The sequence below is a fragment of the Microtus pennsylvanicus genome, chromosome 4 (assembly GCF_037038515.1).
Source record: "Microtus pennsylvanicus isolate mMicPen1 chromosome 4, mMicPen1.hap1, whole genome shotgun sequence".
In the NCBI taxonomy this organism is placed as follows: Eukaryota; Metazoa; Chordata; class Mammalia; order Rodentia; family Cricetidae; genus Microtus; species Microtus pennsylvanicus.
The window spans coordinates 132,880,087-132,901,335 of record NC_134582.1 but is presented as its reverse complement, the minus strand read 5'-3'; the positions used below and the strand labels follow the sequence as shown (position 1 = coordinate 132,901,335).

Below are 21,249 nucleotides of genomic sequence, written 5' to 3'. Positions count from 1 at the left end.
GATCCAGATCTGTTGCCATTCACAAAACTCAAGTCCAAATGGATCAAAGACCTCAGTATAAATCCAGCCATACTGAACCTCATTGAAGAGAAAGTGGAAAGTAGCCTTGAATGCATGGGCACAGGAGACCCCTTCCTAAATATAGTCCCAGTAGCACAGATTGCTGAGAGCAACAGTTAATAAATGAGACCTCCTGAAACTGAGAAGCTTCTGTAAGGCAAAGGACACGGTCACTAAGACAAAATGGCAGCCTACAAGAATAGGAAAAGATCTTTACTAACCCCACATCAGGCAGAAGACTGATCTCCAAAATATATAAAGAACTCAAGAAACTAGACATTGATGTGGGATTCCCCTCTGTATGCTGTGAATACCGTTGGTTAATAAAGAATCTGCTTTGGGCCTATTGCAGCAGAGTGGGCAAGGCAGGAGTTCCAGGCACATAGAGGGACTGTGCCCAGTACCACTGCTGTAACAGCCATCAATAGCAGCCTTGGCCATTTTTATCAACCTGAGTTTAAAAACTCTACTAACAATTAAAAGTCAATGAAATTCATCATTCTTTACTCATAGTCAGAAGAGAAATGTACTACATGGTTTGAAAACTGAGTCTTCAAGAGCTATAAAATTATGAAAACAAAACAAAAAAAGAACTGGTATTTTACCTATTGTATACTTGGATAAATGGAGTTAGGTAAAGCTGCTTGCTTAGGTCTTATAGCTGAAATATGTTAGGACTGCATTTTTAAGTCTACAGGCTTCTAATCATAACCTGTAGGCATTTCATAAAATCATAGTACTTGATAAGCATGGAGGATCCTAAATAAGCAAGAACTCCTCCATCAGGTGGCCACAGATGACTGCTTCTCTGCTTCCCTCAGATTGGCATGTGCATCCCATAAAAGCAAGAATATTTACGTCTCTGTATGCTTCTGGGAGGGGTCAGATGCACAACCAGTTTGCCTTTGTAACTTAAGCTACAAAGAGGCAGCTTACTAATTATAGGACATTTGTTTATTTCTTCCCAACAGGAGCCACAGATCGGAGGAGAAGGAATGTTGGGAGCTGGCCTGTCCCTGGAACAACTGAGACAGCTGCAGCGATTTGACCCATCAGTTGTGCCACTGCAGAGTGTGGACCCTGATTGTCTTCAAGATGCCAAGAGAGAAGACATGATCTGGCTGGCCAACAGGGACTGTATAGGCTTCTTTATTGCAAAGTTTCTAAAATGTAAAAGCACAGAGGAGAAGGTTTCTTGGAACTGAAAATTCAGAATATTTTCTCTGTGTGTTGGTTTTTCTTACACCTAAGTGTTTTCAGGCCAGTGGAGTGATGGCGTGTTTGTTTGGGACACAGGAAGGTGGTAACAGAAGGAGCAGTGTGTTTAAGTAGCTCTGCAGATGTCGGGGAGGCTGGGAAAACATGATGTGCCTTTTATGATACAAAAGGCAAGGAGGAATCCCCTCAGAGTCTGGAGTATAATGTCAGTTTTAACTCATATGGTTTTTTCTAATGTGAAAAAAATAGTCCAAAACCAAAAGAATAAAACTCTGAACTTTTCATGTGGTTATGAAAAAACGTGTTTTGTGTTCCAAATCTGGCAGTAGTTATTGCATTAAGCATTCAGGCCATGGGCAGTAGTCACACTGCGTGCATCATGACTGAGGTAAGTAGGCTTGTTACCTGAGCTCTGCCCCTCCCCTTCCGCTTACTAATTCTAAGTCAGACTCTTTTACTTTAAAGATTGATTCCCTTATTTATTGAGCATGATCTGTGTGTGGAAGTTCTGCTCGTGCCATGGCACACACGTGGAAGTTGCCCCTGCTTGAATTGGTGTCGTCAGGTTTGTATGGCAAATGCTTTTACCTGCTAAGCCATTTCATCAGCCTCTGCTCTCCTAAATGAAATTTGGAATTGTGCTAGATAATAATCTAAAAGATAAAATAAAGGTTTTTACTTTGTAGACTAAAACACAAAAGTAATCCATATTTTGGCTGTAGTTTATCATTTTCTGGAACAGAAATCATGCAAGATAACAGAAACATGCTTGATAGGGAGCAGAAAACAGTGGCTGACAGCTAAGACCTGGCCTGGCACTTTCTGCTGGGCTTTGGCTTCTCTTGAAGAATGTAAGCAGCTTCATAGAAGACAAGCTTTAGGCAACTGTGTCTGATAGAAAAGACCAAATAAAAGCTCTTCTTAATTAAATCTTAACTGACCTCAGACAAAAAACAAGAACCTAAGGCAGTGTGCAGGAATGACCAGGCATCCTGCCACTGTGGCTAGTCTACCTGGGATAGTATATCCAGTCTGCCTGGGCCACACCAGCAGCCTGAGTATATGCTTTTCAAAAACTCCGTCATGTCTTCAGACTGGCTTCATTCTACCTGCTGCGTAGATAAACTGTTGAGATGTCCAGTACCCAGCAACACTTGAGAGGTCTCACATGGAACACACCAGACTGGTTTGTTATCTTTCATTTACATCCTTCCAAATTACTGGACTTTGTTGTGTCAGATGGACAATTGAAACCAATTGCTGCTACTTTCTTTCCCTCGTAGGTTTCCTGTGGGAAGGTCTCTCAGCAACTTACCATATCCATGAAGATCGCAGCAGCTCTTGGATCAGTAAAGCTTTTGATGGCTTCTTCCTGGAGAACATCTCTTTGAACAGCTCTGAGCTCCACATCCAAGTGCCTGTGTCCACGGCTCACAGCACGTTATGATGCCATTTTACTGTGGTTAACCCGAGCTCACTTAGAAATGTACCAGGGTAGGTAAACTAGTTTTTTTCTTTTATAGTCACTGCTTCAGAGTGGATAGTCAATAGGTGTTTATTGAATATGAAAATTTATATTGAATTTCCTAAGATTCAAGTATATAAGCAAACCCTTTCCATCTTTCATTTTGCCTGTGTCCAGTAGGTGCTATTTTGACTGAAGAGAAACACCATCTCCTTGTGGTACTTCTGTTTCTGGGACTCAGTGCAACCCCTCTGGTTTTAAAAGACTCTATTTTAAGCAATGCCATAATCATTGCTTTTTTTCCCCTGCTCTCTGTACATCCTTATGTGCTAAGCTGGGGTGAGACTGAGAGAGAAATAGCCTAGCAGCAAATTTGCATGGTGTCAACTTTTAACCGTTCTAGTAAACCCAGAGTACATGCAGAGCTAACAAAAGACAACTCTGCTTGTGTTTAAAACATCAAGGACACAGAATACTGTTAACAGCTTTCCTATTAACATGGGCCATTGTCAGTGGATTTATTCCCTCAAATTTCAAAGCAAACTGCACATTCTTCAAGGACACAAAAATGTTAGAAAAAGGTGCAATAAATGAAAACAATCAGGGACACGTGGAAGGATATTAACATTCCTTTTAAACATAGTTTTAATATAGATTATTTCTATGAAAACAGAAAAATATTTAATTCAGTGGTAAGTACATGTTAATGAAAATCGTATGTTAGATTTTAATTTCTATAGCTAAGTGAAGTAAAGCAGTTAGTAAGACCGAGTGCCAGCAGTACGACATTGGCTGGAATAAGAGCAGAGCATCAAGGAGGAGTGGCAGCCCCTCACTGAGCAGATAGGGAAGCTGTGGGTCCTCTTAAACATGAGATAAATTTCTAAGTAGGAATCTGAATTATTCTACAGGTTTGAATAAGGTAGGAAGAAGATGCCTCTCTGGTTTACACTGTAAAAATTTTCTACCTACCTTGGTTTTTTTATTTTTTATTGTTTTCTTAAATTAGACATGGAGAGAAGATTACCAAAAGAACACCAGGATATTGGCATCGGCTGGATAAAGATATTCCACATGGTAAGTGTGGGATCTGACTTATTCATTCCTAAGATGGCAATGAACACCGCTGGTAAACAGTGTAGATGCCAGCTCTTTGTTTCCATGAACGACTCGACACCAAGCTCGTTAAACAGTACAGGGTCGTGACAATGAGTGTTTGTTTAACAGGAATGCAGAGCAGAAAATGTGGCACTGTCTCGAAGTACAGTGTTTCTATAAGACATCCTACGCTTAGCAGCACCTTTTTTGGAATCAGTAAGTTAAGAGCAGTAGAGAAAGAGCATAGGAAAAGCTGAATGACTGACATGGGAGAATAACACTGTTGACTCCATTTCCATCACCTCCTGGCTGACAGAAAAAAGAAGTCAGAATTCTACAACTGAGTACGTTAAGATTGAGCCTTTGATTGTGATTGCTCATTACATTCCCCAAGTCAGTAAATACCCCCAGCTTCCTTGGAATTGTTTTCTTATTTCTAGACGTGCCCTACACTGCTGACATAGACCCACTGTGCAGTTTTCTACAGACGTGCGCTATGTCAGCTCCTTCAGCAGAAGAAAGGAATGCTTTGATGTGCACAAAAATTCATGGTAAAGCGAGGACCTACAAATTGGGTGCAGAATTGACCAGGTGGATACTTTCAGAACTATTCTTTGAAAGGGATGAGTGATGACCGACAGCACGCGAGAGAAACGCCATCCTTCCTGAGTCTGAGTGCCTCAGAGACATCCTTGGGATGAAATAACACACAGGAACGGATTACCTTACGGCCAAACATCTGTGACAAATGCGTACATTTTATTTTATGAGAACAGTCTTAAGTTGAGTAGATGTTAATTTGGGTATAGTCTGTAAATTCTGTAAGTAGTATAGTGCTGATTCTAAGGGGAAATTTTCATTTGACAAGCCACTAAAACACTGGTAAAATAGTGTTTGCAATTCATATTTTAAATGCCTTTGTTTTCTTGAGTATAGGATAAAGTATTAAGCATAAAACTGCTTTAAATAAAAAACTGCTTTACTCATAAGTGCCTAAGAGTATTTGGGAAGAACCTGGAATATCCAGGAAACTAATCAAAAAATATTTTATTAGAACAATTATTTGTTTTAGTAATATATGGATCTAGTTGGATAATCACAAATAGGTGTTTTCCTGGGAAAAACTTCAAATGCTAGGGCCCATGCAACCAATACAGTCTAACTTAGCCATCAGCACTGGACTCCTGAGAGATACCGAGGTTTTATAGCCTTAGCATAAGAGCATTGTACACTTCTTAGAGCAGGCAAATTAAAGCATGAAGAAAGTGTCTTCTGGGTTTTCCTTCAGAGTAAGTGTCTCATGTAAGAAAGTATTAACTTTTTTTGCTTCAAGTCATTCCATTTTGCCCTAATAGGTTCTAACGATTTAGCAGAAACTTTGGTTATAAGGAGCACTTCTGGGTTCTGATAGACAGTGAAACTGTTTGGGTTGATTCTGGGAGAAGACCAGCAGGTAACTGGAGATAAACAATAGGAGCAATAGGCAAGGTTAGAAGGTGAAGTGGGATAAGTTATAAAAATTTATTTCCCTACGAAATAATTGCACAAGCTGTGTAAACATTTCTTACTAAAAATACGCTGACACACAAGGTTGTACATTTCCAGTGGAACACGCACAGTCCAAGATGCCCGTGTTTTCTGTTGTCAGGAGCTCCAGCACGGAGTCAGCAGATAAGTGCTTCCCTAGTTACCTTTGGCAGCAAGCTTCTTCACATTCCCTGGCTGCTCAATGGGTTTTAAAACAACATGGAACATAATTAAATCCTAAGCCAGGTGGACGTTTCTGCCTCAATCGTTTGCCTTCCACTTCTCCAGTCGCTCACGCACTCACACGCGTGCACATGGCGGGTTCCAGTGCAGTGACTATCACAGACACTAGCTGCTAAAAACGTGTTTGTCACAATCAGTGTGGATTGCATGGAGTAGAAAATCCTCTGGGGTTTGGTTATAATCACCATAATTTATGGTTAAAATTAAAAACTTAAACGGATGGGCTAACATTCAGAAATCAAACCTCAAGTCAAACAACCACACATATTTACAATATGTACAGGCTCTCTTCTAGAATGGGGAGAGGTGTCTAGACAATGTTGTTAAAAATTTCCTGAATGTGGGCATTTCTAGTCCCTGTGATTCATAAAGCAAATCTGCTGACTTGGCATTAATACCCTAAAATATTGTGATCAAACTGATATATATATATATATTATATAATTATAATAAGGTGTTTGCAGAAATAACATTTACAAACTGTCTATACAGTACACAGTACTAGTACATAGAAAATAGATTCTAACTTTATAATCCCCTTTGTGTAAGGCAAGACTGAATCTGTCCCCAAATTTAGTCAGCCAGAGGTACAAGCAAGAAACAATGGTCCATGAAAGAATGACGGGTCAGGTATCTGGGTATTAAAAATCTGGAGAAATTCCACTTGTTATCTGTGCTGCATCTGGCTCACTGGATACATTAACTGCATTTCTGAAGCCACTCTGTTAAGTGGCAGCGGCCCCAAACTGCTTTTGGAGAGTCCGGGATAAAGATGGAGGACTGTAGCTGTACTAGGCCAATTTATGTGGTACTTTCAAGAGAATGTATATTAATACTTGGTTGCATGCTATTGCTATTGAAGCAACAGCAATACAATATACAGGACAGGTCACAGATGGTTACAATGTAGTCCCCAGAGATTTTGCTTAAGGATGATGTTATACAAAATTTGGGGGCAGGAACACACACGGTCATTGACGGATGTAGACGTCCCTATTCCACTCGCCGGGCTCGTTCCTTCTCTTGGATATCACTTCCCCTTCCTTGTCACAGTAGCGATCCTTCGATTTATGCCGGCTCCGTTGCTTGTTGCACTCGTTGTGGTCCTGCTCTCGACCCGTGTCCCTAGAGCGGTGGCGAGACTCCCTGTGTCTGTGGCCATTGCTGCTGTGGGTCTCGTCTCTGTGGTTATGTTCGCGGTGTGGGGCATAGTGGTCCACGTGTTCATGTGAATAATCTTCCTTTGGCTCCACATAGGCAGAGTCTCGGCTCTCCTGGGTTTCAGAGTCAAATGTCTCTTGCCTAGAGAGGCCGCGACCTGTCCCACTGCGGTGATTTTGGTGTGTGGCTGAGGAAGAAGAACGATGCTGGGATTTCTTGACTGGTTCCAGGCAAGGTTCTTCTTCAGCCTGGGAAGCAGACCTGGGAGCAGAGCGATCAGTCCTCTGATCACCTTGAGAACCCTGGAGAAGGGACACATGAGGGCATCAACTAAGGACAGAACCTACGGAACGTTAAAGTGTATAGAGAACAGCACCGTGTAAGTACATCCCTTTGAAGTACCCAGAGTGCTGAAATGAAGCCTAGCCGACCGTAGGCACTTTTGAAACTCCTAGAGGCACTGCTTAAACTGGACTTGTGCTCATAGTAACATTTCATTGTAATGATGGGGAAAGAGTGTTCTTTTATAGTCTTTTGTGATTCTAGTACCAATACAGGTGTCTATACCACATAGCTGTAACTAATCTGCTTTGAGTAGATTAAAACTCATTACGATGGGGCATTTAATGGGACATGTACTATTCTAGAACCCTCACAAAGGAGGGTGTCCTTAATTTGGCTGCTTACTTTCATTGCCTGCCTCAGCCCACCAAAAAGCTAAGATTATAAGCAAGTGGAATATGGAGCTAAATACGACTCCTCTGAGTCAATATTTAAGCCATCTGAGCTAGCTCCCTATTACGGTTTTGGAGCAGGGACAGCCAAGGAACGGGCTGAGGTTGTAAACACGATCTACCATCTTAGTGCAGTCAGTGGCTCCAGAGGCTCAGCTGTTTGCAGTGTGTTCCGTTTACAGTTCTTTGCTTCCAGGTACACAGCTCATACTTGACTTAGTTCTTTGTTCATGGGTGCACAACTCAGAGAGACTGGGTTAAATGGCACATGTCTTAGTCTGGTGAGCAAAGGGTAGTAGAGCAAGCCCTGAATTACCTCTTTGGGTTGAGTGCCGGGGAATAGCTCAGTGAAGACCACCATAAAAGGAAGCCCTCTTACCTGTGAATTAGAGGCTAGGGTGGGGCTCATGGGTAAAGCTGAAGTGGCTAATGTTCGGCTAAGGAGAGGGTTGGGGAGGTTACTGCTGGGTGGGTGGGTGGCCTTCCAGTAGGCCTCCAGATAGTCGGCGAGATGTTCACAAGCGTCCTCAAGCTGGTTCTCATCCAAGATCACATCAAATGACTCCTGCTAAAGCAAGCATTTCAGATAGCACATTAATGCAACCCAGGACCAAGGTCCCTCCCCTCCCCAAACCTATAAGCAGAGGAGAGAGAGGCCTTGTTCTTGCCCTGTTTTTCCATTTTCCCTTAGCTGAGTCTTAGCTTATGCATGTGTCACTTCAAATCGCTAATTAAAACACTGAATGGCTAACTAATTGCCTGAAAGTGGACAGCTGTCAGGATGATTGGTAAGGGCAGTGCAGGGGAGTTATTATCAGGGGTGGAAAAAGCATACTGATACTATGGTAGGAACACATGGCAAATCCAAACAATTTAGAAAGGGGCTTGTTCTTTTTACAGACTGCAGGAAGTTCTGGAAGCTGATGAGGCAGGATTAGGTCATGTACTTTGGCAGAAGTAGCTCAAACTACTGACATTTTGACATGATCCAAACTGCACAGTTCGGTGGGAGGAGAGGTTCTTTGCTTTTGAATATTTAAAATCATTGATCTAGAGATTTAACATACTTTAAATCAATCAAATCCAGAATTACATCTTTTATAACTTTTGAAATAGTTGTACTTTAATGAACACTAGATGGGATCTATTGTCCCAAAGTATAATATATAAAATTAGGAATGTGTTTCTGGGAAACCTGGTGTTTAAAAGTTGGTTTGGGATGATGAGCTAGCTCACTGGATAAAAGTGCTTGCTGTGCCACTGTGAGGGCCCGAATTTGAATCTCCAGACCCCGTGCCCAAACAAGGTGCCTAGCACTGAGCTTCTATCATTCCAGCATTCCTACAGGAACACAGGCTACAGGCAAGAGAATCTTGGAAATCAGCCAGCCAGCTAGCCAGGCATACACATTGGACCACAACAAGAGAACTAATCTCCAGTAAGATAGAAAGTGGGGACCAACAGCTACCGTTGTCCTCTGACCTCCATGTATGCTGTGGTAAGGAAGCTCACATCTGCATTCTCCTATAAGGAAGTCAACATTTAGTTTGACATGGTCCCAAGTCAATTTCTCAAACACTTGTTAAGAGGAGACAACTTATTCCCTGTGACTAGATGTGGATAAGAACCAGCATCCAATAGGTCCATCTTAAACACCACAATATTAGGAAGTGAGGCCTGTAAAGGATGCAGGTGGCATTTTTGGAAGGGTGATCTGATCTGATCTGATCTGGCGTAAGGATGCTCAAAATGCATGGTCACACATGCTGCGGTATACTTTACGCTTTTGGAATAAATACCATTGTAAGTGAGGAGGAGTATCTTCCCACAGGTACATAACTGCAGCTTTTTAAAATGTAGGTCTGATCTCTTCAGCTTTTGCACCATATAGATAACTTACCGGAGGACACTGGGCCAGTTTATCAGCAGCTACCATCTGGACATTGAGGTGTTTTGCTTGCGATTTCCCTCGAGATTTTATTAACCTTTGTAAAACCTGAAAATGGTAGGCATTTGTAACAGGAATATCTGTACTTGGGTAAGCTACAGGGTACACTACGGAGTATTTTATAAATACAGAATATACAATACATACATATCCATAATATATATAATACATTATATACATGGAAGACAGGCATCTATCATTAAGAAATAAAATACAACAGGGATTAACCACAAAATTAACAGTCTTGCATAAGTCTCTTGCAAGCTTAAACACTAGTATAAGGCTGGTGTGGACTCTTTTTTTCTAGCCTAACAATTCTCAAACTTTATGCCTCATGACCTATTTAAGTTTAAAAATATTGTGAACCCCAGAGGGCCATTGTTTGTAGGAAATATTTCTTGCATTTATCAGAAATCTTAGCACTATTAATTCAGTCAGAAATACATCTGGCACATGTTAATATAAACCACTTAAGAAACCTTTAATTTGCTTTAGTGTACAGTTTCACTGATATTTGTAAAGAGACCACTATAGAAACACAGTTAAATAAAGGGGGAGGTGCCAGTTGTGCCTCTTCAGAGACTTGGTGGCATTCTGTGACTGTACTGAAGACTAGCAAGTTCATTCCCATAAAGTCCCATGGCCATAAAGACTCAGTAGCCACAGAGAACAGCTTAGTGTACCAGAGTAAGAACAGTCCTGTGATCTGTACTGGAAGTTAACTGCCCCTTTACCATGCATGACATGTAAGGTCATTTGTGGATTCTGTATCTCTTGCATATTTACATACTTCATTGTTTAGTATTAGTGTTGATGGCAACAAGCGGTTCTTTTGGAGTGTTGGACTGATTTGCTTAAGGAAAGACCTAAGTACATGAGTCCGAATGAGCATCCTGTCCTTAGTCCTAGAACGAGAGTTGCACAGTGGCGTTGGTGTTCCTCCTTGAGACAGTCTGCTCTGGACAGTAGCTGAACGTTTTAGTTCATTACACAGTGTTAAACAGTTTACCCCTACTGCATCAGGACATTCTTATGTGAAACTGGGAGGACATAAACATGTGTTTGCTACTACATGTATTCATGCTTGGACTATTAACAGCTTTACCACCATGTATGTAGATGCCAAGCGTGTTGAAAGGAAGCAACATCTTAATTTTTTCACGGAAGCAGCTTCCACTTAGAAACTCTCTGAAATCCTTTCAGTGACCTACGGCCCACACTTAAGACCACTGGTTTCAGCCATAACACTAACCATGCTTGTACTGCTCTTAAAACTTCTTGATTAGTATGGGTGTTCTCAAAAACCCTATGTTCATAATAAAGGCATAGCCTGTGACTACTGGAAATCAGAGCAGAAAGCACATTGCAGTAATGTCTGAATATAGAAAAACAATGGCAACCCCGCTTACCTTAGGAGAAGAAATCTTTACATACACTATAATAGGGGCCAAAGAGGTCTTACTGAGTTGAGCTGGGTGATTAATCGTATCTGCATCAAGGACTACCAATTGCAGTGTTCTTGCAAGTTCAAAAATCCTTTCAATTTCACTCTGAACTTCGGCTGCAAAAGGTTAAACAGAGGTAGCTTATTTAAAAGGACATGTTTTAAAACTACAGTAAGCTGGAGTAAAATGGTACACTCTTTCTTTATCCAGAGAGTCAGCTGCTATTTTAATGATTATAGTCAATTTGATGATGAAAGGTGTCCTTTGGCAAGGGCTGCTTGCTCACACCTTTGGTCCTCCAGGAATTATTCTTTCAGCCAGCATCAAATGTACCATCTTTCCTTGCGCATGTGCATGGACCATCCATTATGTAAATATGTACAACATAAAAAGAGAGAGGAAGGGTACCCATTAGAAATTTAGCCCAAGCCATACTTCATACTTTCCACCAATGAGACATAACATCGTCTTAAGTATAATAACCCCTTCACTCCATACAGTTCTACCTGGATATATGTTTTCAGGGTTGACCATTTGATACTGGACAATGAACTGGCGTGCTCTGCCCTGGGGAGGACAGCCTCTCCTGTCTTTAGCTTTCCTCAGTTGCTTACATTTCTTTGGGTAGGGTTGAGACCTTGTAAACTTTTCTCCACCCAGTTTGTCATGTTCATTGGTTTCCTCCTTGTTCAGCTCACATTTGGGCAGTCATGGTGGTGAGACATTACAGGTACAGCTTTTGACATTACCCAGAATATATATGTGTATATATACATATATGCGTGCAATAAGAATTTGTAAAAACAGAGAGGGGGAAAGAGAGAGAGAGAGAGAACAAGAGAGAGCGAGAGAGCATGAATTTAAAAGAGTGGTGAGGGGTGTGTGAGGGTTTGGAGGGAGGAAAGGTAAGAGAAAATGTAATTAAATTAAAAGTCTCAAAAACTAAAGAAGTGGTCTAGTAACATTCCTGTTTTGAAGGGCAGCTTCCCACTAGAAGCATCGCGTAAAATCGCATAAATGGCAATCCTTACACTCTGCAAGGATCCCACTACGGCACCCCCCACCTGAACCTCTGTGATAATGGGGATGCTCCACACACTCTAGTGTGCCTTCTGCTGGCCATGGGGTGCTCAGCCTTAAAATGTAGCTGAACAAAACACCCTGAAGTTTTACATTTTAATAATTCAGTATTGAACTGTAAAGCGCAGCATGGAGCTTGTAGTTCTGACTGAAAGTGAAAGGTTAAGTCCACAAGACTTCTTCGGACCAGCCACCTGAGGCCTAGACATGCCTCCACTTTCTTTGATTCATTTGTATTAATGACAGAGCATTTCCAAAGATGATTTGAACTCACCTAGTAGGCAAGTCACTAACTGTTTGCATCAAGTTCTTTACTTGGATGCTTTGAGAAACCACAATTTAGTCACTTGAGATACTAACTTCAAAATAATGGTTGGTCATACAGCACCCCTAATGCATATAGTCTTGCTACAATAAATACTACATCTGCCATCTGATCTGGCTCATATAGTCTCGCTACAATAAATACTACATCTACCATCTGATCTGGCTCAGAAGTTTGCTAATTTATCAGAAATACAGGAAACAATTTGATAAATGATAACGTAATACAGTCAGAGAAATTCAGACCGCCAGAAACCTTCAGAATAAGTAGCTCAGTTTTTCAAGAAAAAGTTTTTTTTAATGAAAAATGAGAGATTTGAGAGGCTGAATTACAATATATGGACTCTATCATATTAAGATAGTAGTTTATTTATTTGGTAAAATATGTCTATGATTTGTTTACCAATAATCTGTGGGTGGAAAGATGAATATTGTGTGTAAAACTATATTGACTGCAGATAGTTCTTTAGCTTTGTAACTCCTGATGCAAGTGTCCCCAGCATTAAACATTCTGCAGGTGCCCCGGCTGGAATGCCATTTCCTCCCAGGGGCCTTCCCTGTGTCTACTGATGCCCTCCTCAATTTCTTTTCTGCTGCCTGGGCTCATGAGCCACTGACCAACTCTGTGATCTTATAGCTACATTTTGTGTTCTTTGCTTCTATTACCCTGACACCTTGAATACTTGAATACTTACTAGCAACAGTTCCTTAATGCCTTAAGAACAAGCTCTTTAGCAAGCTCCATGTTTTACTTTACCTCTTTATTATTGCCTTCTACCTCCCTTTTCTTTAAAGGATACACTTCAGCCAAAGTGACACATGTTGTCCAGAAGCCTCTTATAATTATTGCCACTGTCTCAGAACATCACCTCATCTCCTTCTTAACTTTTGTCCTTTTCTACATGCTTGCAAGCTTCAAGTCTCAGCTCAGGACACTGCCTGTGGAAGTTTTCCCCAGGGCCTATACCTGCTGCAGCCTTAGCTCTTCAGCACCGGGTTCAGCTCAGGAACACTGCGCTCACTCCACACCCCCGGGTCTCTTATTTACCTTATTGCTGTCTGAGCTCCTGGGGACAGGGGCTGCATCAAGTCTTTCAGGCTTTAGCACGTTGTTTTGTACCTAGTATGTGCTCAATAAGATCTATGGCTAGAAGAGGCATTTAAAAAACTACACCACCAGTAGTTGTAAAGGTTTTTGGCAGCCTAAACCAGTCTATCCTGCTGTTGATTTAATTGGTCTCTGTAAATAAATTGCTTGACTTCTTTTTTAATTGGTTAAATCTATGAAATGATAATTTTGTAACAATTTTCTTAAGTACTAGATAAAATAAGAGATTACTATCAGTAAAAATTATCTCATTTTTCTTCTCAAGAAAGAAAGAATAATTATAAGACGGGGTATCACCGTATGGCCCAGGCTGCTCTTGAATGTTACTCTTACTGCCCCATCGTCTGAAGGTGCTGGGGTGAGAGGTGCTGCCACAGCTACATCTCTAGTATAGTTCCAGACCTATGCCTCTAGAGTTACCTCGGAGGGCTTATTAGGAGACAAAAGGAAGTTTAGTTTATGTGTTATGTCTATGCATGCTCATAGAGGCCAGAAGAGGGTGTTGGATCCCTGTTCCCCAGTATATACTAGAAGCTGAATTCCAGTTTTCTGCAAGAACAGCAAGTGCCCTTAATTCATTGAGCTAGCCTTTCAGTCACCAAAACAGAGTTTTATGAAGTATTACTAAAAGATAAAATGTTATTATTTGTTTTTCTATTTATATAATTATAGTTCAGAGTAATTGGGCAACTTGTATACGTAAACCCTGCCTCCCAAAGGCTTTCCATATTTAGCCTAAGTTAAAAATTAAGTGAACCTAAACATGTCCCACAACTTTTAGAAATGTATAAAACCAAAAGCCTAACAATATTAGTTAAAAGTGTACCAGTAATTAAAACACCAAGGACATGTTGTAGTAGCTGCTGGAAGGTCTGGATATTATCTTATCATTGTATGTTAATGAACAATTTCCAGTCACCTCTCTGTAAATACATCAACCTCCCCATGCTGGTTTTACAAAGAAAAGTATTGATGCAACTCAGACAACAGATAAGAACTGACTTCTGTTATCCTGTTTCCTCTGTTTTCAGCCTCAGCGGGTAAAACATGGTTTTGAAAATGATTTCATTACTGCTGTAACTATTCCGTGAACATTTCTGAAACAAACCACAGTGCTGATGGCAGGTGGGATGTTTTGGCTTATGCTATCTTAATAATTTACACTCAAGTCATTAGGATGACAGACTAGCTGTTGATGCTGATTTTTCTATATAGTACCTGGACTTATTCTCTATTCAGATCTGCTCACTGTTACTATTAGATAAGACATATTTGAATAGCTTGAACTCATTGGTGTTGGCTGACTTACCTAAGCTTGACCTTGTGTTGGATCTTTCGATTATTGCATGCTTACTGGGGTTGTTTAATACTGAACGTTTGGCGAGGGAGATGTCAGCAGTGACTCTTGTGATGGATATCCTGTTGGAGAAACGAGAAAAGCCAAAGGTTCTTAATCTAGTAAAACAGAAGTCACGTCTAGCACTTAAAGGATGACTGATATATAACTATACACATGAGGGGCCAGGAAGATGGCTCAGCAGTTAAGAGCATCTGTTGTTCTTGCAGAGAATCCAGGTTTGGCTCCTCATCCTGGCATGGTAGTTCATAACCATCTGTAGCTCCAATTCTAGTGGATCCAGTGTCTTCTTCTGACCTCCATGGGCACCAGGTACACACATGATGTACATATATACATGAAGACAAAACACTCATATACATTCAATATCAAATACACATGTGTTAAGTATCAGCATTCACCTATATTCATGTGTGTGTATATTTTGAAACATACGTGTTTCAAAACAGACTTAAAAGACAAGCAATCATTTATTATGCACCTGTTTTGCCTAGCATTTACTGATTGTTCACCAAGTCTGAGTAAGAGACTCACATTTGCTGATAGAAAATAAATAAAAAAGAAATTACAAGCAGCCTTATCTAAAACCCTGTGTTACTATAAACAGAACCAAAAATTACTCTTTAAATAAATTGAACTGAGGTTCCTAATTCTGTAGTCTTGGCACCTTTGCAGTGCTGTGACGTGCATGAAGAAGGCAGCCAGCCTGGAGGGAGCTGAGAATCTGGCGCCGGGGTTGGAGAGTGAGTGAGACCCAGAATGGCGGCAGCACGGCATGCAGAACACGTGCAGTCCATCACGACAGCAGTAATAAAGTGCAAGGCTTCGTACGGGCGGAACTAGTGAGTGAGACCCAGAATGGCGGCAGCACGGCATGCAGAACACGTGCAGTCCATCACGACAGCAGTAATAAAGTGCAAGGCTCCGTACGGGCAGAACTAATGCAGTGGTAGTTCATGGAAGCTGGAAATTGGAAGCAGCTGCACGTGGGAAAGTGCAGGAAAGTTCAGGGAATATTCAAATAGGAGAAAAAATGTGAGACAAAATAAAGGCTTGCAGTATCTCTGAAGAAGCTGGTGGGAGTAAAACTACAACCAAAAGGCTTGGTTTAAAAGTCCCAAAGTCAGAACCTTCCAGAGCATCAAGTGCCTAATAAGAATTATTTATCTATTTGGTATAAAACCAGAGACTTAGCTATAGCTATAGGCAGTAAGTCCAAGGACCCCTGACTCAGGTATTATAGGTAGAGAAGAGGAGCTGAGAACGTCAGATGCCAAGAGGGAAAAATGATTCTGAATGTTAAATCCTCAACTTCCCCATCTTCGTCTTTTTGAATCCCAGCTTATGTTTGTTATTTTATATCTTTTAGGTATCAGAAAAGAGGCTGCTTCTCTGGACAAACAGCCAAATGACTAAACTATGTGTACATCAGACGTCTCCTCCATAAAATACTTGTCAAGAATGTCCTACAGGGAAACATGCAGTTGCCAAGCCCCACCTATGAGTGCAGACCTTCCTGCTCATGCCTGTTTGCCCCATTCTTAAAGATAAGAGCAACACTAGGCATCTTTGTAAATGTCTTTCACAAGAGGCTATAAAAGAAACAACCCTCTGAAGGCTAAATTATGTTCATAGAACTGAAACATTATTTTTTAAAGCTCAGAATAAGAAGATTTCTGGAAATTTAAAAAATGACAGTATAAATAAAAAGTGAAAAGATGGCGTCTCTGAAAGAATAAAAGCAAAGAGACAAGAGGAGGAAAGTAAAGTTTGAAAGTTAAAGAGTTGCCCAGCAGTTCAAACCCCAAATAGTTATTAGCTAAAGAATTAATTCCAGATTCAGAGTCTGGATTTTTATACCAAAAGCATCTAGCACTGATTAAAATCCATACCCGACATAAATCCCATTACACTAGGAACCAAAAAACTTCCAGAGGAAATCAGGGCTTTAAACTTCTCAAGAGCAACAGTGGGGCCAGAAGGTAACAAAGCAAAAGCCTTCAGAATCCCCTGCCCATGGCCACACACCATAGGGCACACTTGCCATCCCAGTAGTGGGAAAGACGAAGCATGTGGGTGTCCAGTACAAGGGCAGCCCCAGCTGCACAGTGAGATCTTGTCTCAACAAGACCCTAGCCATTGCACCATCAGTTAGGGCAGCCCCGGCTACACTGTGAGATCCTGTCTCAACAACAACAAAACCCTAACCATCACACCATCAGTTAGGACAGCCCCAGCTACATGGTGAGATCCTGTCTCAACAACAAAACCCTAATCATCACACCATCAGTTGGGGCAGCCCCAGCTGCACAGTGAGATCCTGTCTCAACAACAACAAAACCCTAACCATCACACCATAAGCTAAGTGATTAAAGGCTTTTTTAGATACTTCAGAAAAATCATTTTAGGGATATGAATGAAGGGTGTGTTTGGCTGAAATGGAAGGGTAAAGGTTGAGAGATGACAAGGGATTGAGGATAGAGGACCACCAACCCAATAGCAATCGGAAGAAATCCCCAAGGGTGGTGTGCAGTATACCAGGAGGTTAGCACAAAATGCTGTCCTCTCAGGTGAGATGGTAAGGTGGAGTGACACCCTTGGGGCTGCTCCAGGGTACGTTATATGGTAGGATTCCTTTTCTGCTGAGCACAGAGAACCTATCGCTACTCAAGTCATCATTCTAGAATGCATATTTCAGAATACCTGCTATAACCTCATGTGGGCCAGATGTGTTTATCTGGTCAACATAATAAGATGACAACCCCCCATCTCATAAAAAGTTATTTTCTAGAATTTAAACTTTTATGGAGGAGCAAAGGTGGCAGAGAAGTGTGACAAGTGCCACTTAAAATTTAAGGGAGATGAGTGAGGATGGACATGGAACAGCATGGAGGGTATCGTCTTAGTGTTCAGAAATTTGGAACGGTTCATTAATGTGGCATTGTAGACTGGAAGGAAGGAGTCAGGTAGATACTGAGGGAAGAGGATTCCAGGCGGAAGGGAGAACAAGTACCTAAACATTAGTACCACTTGATGCTGATGGCCAAAGGGAGGCAGCTGCCCTGGGATGGGGCCCATCATGGAGGTACAGCAGTACCACCTCGACTCCCTGTGTGGTAGGCTTTCTAGGTGGCATAACTGGCATTTTTTTGGTTCTGCCCCCAAGTAGTTGAAAATCTAAGGGCAAAATTTCTGGGGATAATTAGGTTTAGAGTAGTGGTCCTCAACCCATGCATATACACCATGTAAGCATGTAATAATAGAGATTTTCATATCTTATCCCTGCAATTTTTTTAAGTCAAAACAGGATCTAAGGACAGAGGGAGAGAGTACTGGGAGAGATATCTTACTGGAATTGGTGGGGGAGGTGAAGAAATCTAGTGTGGTGGAAATCTAGTAATGGGAAATAAAGAGCCCGGACCGGCCACCTTTTATAATCAGACAAGGCTTCTAGCAGTGGGACTGGGACATCAATCCAGCCACAGAACCTTTTACCTACAATCTGTCCTGCCTGCATGGTGGCCTGGGGTGTAGAACTTGTGGGAGTGGTCAGCCAATGACTGGTCCAACTTGAGGCCCATGCCGCAAGAGGGAGCCCATATTTGACACTACCTTGATGGCCAGGAACCAGAGGCAGACAGCCAAGAGACCCAGGATAGAACCAAACATGAATGACAAAAAATTCAATGAAATGATTCTTCCTGATATTCTGTTCTAGTCATAGTCTGGTGCCTAGGCCTGATTGTCATCAGAGGGGCATCATGTCATCCAGTGAACTCTGGGAGCAGATGCAGAGACCCACAGTCAAACACTAGGTGGAGCCAGAGGAACCCTGCAGAACAAGGGTAGGAAGGATTCCAGGAGCCAGTGGGGTCAAGTACACCATGCTAAACATGCCCTGCAGAATCAACTAAGCGGACCTCACAGGGGCTCATAGAGACTGAAGTGACAAGCGCAGAGTGACGCTGTATGGGTCTGATCAAGGTCCTCTGCATATACCTTATGGTTGTGTGGCTTGGTGTTTCTGTGGAACTCCCAGCAGTAGGAGTGAGGGGTGTCTCTGACATTTCTGCCTGTTCTTGGGACCCTTCCTACTGGGTTGCCTCATCCAGTCTTGGTATGTATTGTCACTTCTTAGGCCATGTTTAGTAGAAGTCCCAGGGAGGCCTGCATCATCATCATCATCATCATCATCATCATCATCATCATCATTATTGTTGTTGTTGTTGTTATTATTAACAGAGATGGAGGAAAAGTGGATCTGGGGGAGAGAGGAGGTGCAGGGAGGGACTGGGAGTAGTGGAGGGAGGGGAAACTGCAGTCAGGATGTAATGTATGAGAGAACAAAATAAAACAAGGTACACTCTGTGTCATATAGGTTGGCATCAAATGAGCTCCTCCTGCTGCAGCCTCCTGAGTACTGGAACTCCAGGTATGTGTCACTAAGCCTGGTCTGTACCCAACTCCCACCGAGTGTACGTCGGGTAATTCTGTTCTGCAGCTTGGTTATAAAACCAATAATTTTGAAGACATTGTCTCATGTATAAGTAAATCTCCTACACCAGAATATAAAGTGATGTAATGTTTCCCAGGATTATTGATTTTCAATAAGACTCCTTCACAGAACAATCTGACAACAGTGTCTAATATTCCTGTAGCGATTCAGTGCATAGCCCAAACATTTCAGGGCTGACAACTGACATTTTGAAAGTCACCAGGGAAGAAAGCCAAGTCTACCCAAGATGATAGCTTCCCTTCTTCTCCACTTCCTTGTTAATGTACCTGTTATTATCCTAAAAGTAACAGTGATTGCTTTGCTTCCATGAAAAACTAGTTGGGTCTAGCAACTGAAAGAAGAGGGTTGAGGCAGGTCTCCTTTGATGTGGCACAAACTGTTACATGGCCCACAGTGATTCTGACTGCTCTCCTGAGCACCCACAAATGTTCTTGACTGTGAGAGCTTAATACCACAATTCTTGATAGCCTAGAAACTTTTGCCAACAATTCCCACCACACCCCTCCTTTGTGGCCCTAACACTTTAAAAATATAACTCATTCTGTGGATTCTAAAGAGTACTTCAGTTCTCTTTCAGACTGCCCTGTGTACACACCCCAGAGGCTTCTGTCTCTGTTTCTGTCTTGCTTTGCCAACATTAAAGACATTTAATGAGACAGTTACCCTGGATATACTCCCATGAGTAAAGGTGAAAGTTTTATGTCTTTGGAAATGCTACAGTATGGGTTCTGACATCCCTTGGGAATCCTTAATGAATGGCCACAGGCCCAGACTGTTGAAGTGCAGTACAGGATGGGCAAGGTAAGATGCACATGGAAAATACGTTTGTCTACAAACGATAGGTTGGCCCTACCTTGTATTATTTCACTTATTTTCTTCCCAGATAAAATAAGTTGGGCTATGTGATTCCATAGATAATAGGTCTGAGATCCAGATTCATAAACGCTCAAGGTAGTCCATTGGCGAGTAAATGGGTGATACCCATCGATTATTTGATTTGTCAGTCTTTCAGTAGTTACACATGATTTCTGTTGTCTCTGTGATTACAGGAAATAGTGTCCTTCAGCTCACTTTGATCTAAGTAGATATCTGTCATGTCAGTGTAGTGTGTTTGTGTCAGGGATACTGTAGTTCCTGTACCAGTGTCCATAAGCTAAACTTGGCCTGACCCCTACTAACCATCGCCACTCTCCAACTGATCCACTGCCATATCATTCTCCAACAAACTGTGTCTCATATTCACTTTCCCCCCTTCCAGAAGACTTGTTCCATTCCCCCTCTCTGTAGGCCTTTACCCTCTGTAAAGCTACAGTCCCTTTCTTTTTTACTTTTTTTTTTTAAGTTGAGGAGGGAAAGGATTGAGTCCCATATCTTGGCCAGGACTTTTGAGGTATGTCCCATGGCTATTAATGACAGTTTCCTTTGTAGGTCCTCTAGCTGGGTTGCTTTATTCATAATACTGCCTCATGCCTTGGTACCTTCCATTCCTTTCCATCGTCTGTTGGCCATGTCCTCCTCTGATTGGGTTGGTGAGCTTTTAGAAGAGTTAAACCCTTGCTGGATAGCAAAATTCTCAAATCTGTTGACTTCTCCTTTCTCTGTACTATCTGTCCATTGTCTACACACATTTTGGGATGTCCTTGTATTTATATTCTGTTTTGCTGTACATGTTTCAACTTAAAATTTCCATATGGCTCTTCAAGAGTTAGGGACAGTGGCTTCTATGTGTCTGCATTTCTCTAGCAGAGAAAACACAGCAAACAACACTTCCGCACTCAGCTGTCCTTTTCATGTTGAGTGCTTCTGCAGGCACCGAGAGCTCCGAGTTCGTCATCCAGTGAATACCCTCCCTCACATTCTTGTTGGAGAGGATAACAAAGAGTCATATGCATAAAAGAACACCAGGAAAGTGGAGAAGGGAGAGAGGCTGTGCTACCAGGAGAGACGTGAAGAAAAAGTTCCTAC

General features: G+C 41.7%; 2 protein-coding genes across 18 annotated transcripts in view; one reads left to right on the top strand and one right to left on the bottom strand.

Moving 5' to 3' along the window:
• Nsun6 (NOP2/Sun RNA methyltransferase 6) overlaps positions 1 to 15,462 on the top strand; it is a 52,251-nt gene extending 36,789 nt beyond the window's left edge. The window contains exons 11-13 of one of the 3 annotated variants that reach the window (XM_075970556.1): positions 1,032 to 2,772; positions 3,753 to 3,820; positions 15,444 to 15,462. In XM_075970556.1, coding sequence (XP_075826671.1) covers positions 1,032 to 1,265 — 234 coding nt within the window. In that variant the 3' untranslated portion in view covers positions 1,266 to 2,772; positions 3,753 to 3,820; positions 15,444 to 15,462. Of the gene's footprint in view, positions 1 to 1,031; positions 2,773 to 3,752; positions 4,967 to 15,443 lie in introns of those variants that run through there. The other 2 variants (XM_075970554.1, XM_075970555.1) reach the window with 2 other exon arrangements.
• Cacnb2 (calcium voltage-gated channel auxiliary subunit beta 2) overlaps positions 5,348 to 21,249 on the bottom strand; it is a 345,264-nt gene continuing 329,362 nt past the window's right edge. For 8 of the 15 annotated variants that reach the window (XM_075970550.1, XM_075970542.1, XM_075970538.1 and 5 more), the window contains 5 exons: positions 14,721 to 14,830; positions 10,864 to 11,015; positions 9,407 to 9,502; positions 7,886 to 8,074; positions 5,348 to 7,074 (listed from right to left, as the gene is read on the bottom strand). In XM_075970550.1, coding sequence (XP_075826665.1) covers positions 6,583 to 7,074; positions 7,886 to 8,074; positions 9,407 to 9,502; positions 10,864 to 11,015; positions 14,721 to 14,830 — 1,039 coding nt within the window. In that variant the 3' untranslated portion in view covers positions 5,348 to 6,582. The remainder of the gene's footprint in view (positions 7,075 to 7,885; positions 8,075 to 9,406; positions 9,503 to 10,863; positions 11,016 to 14,720; positions 14,831 to 21,249) is intronic. The other 7 variants (XM_075970543.1, XM_075970548.1, XM_075970539.1 and 4 more) reach the window with 1 other exon arrangement.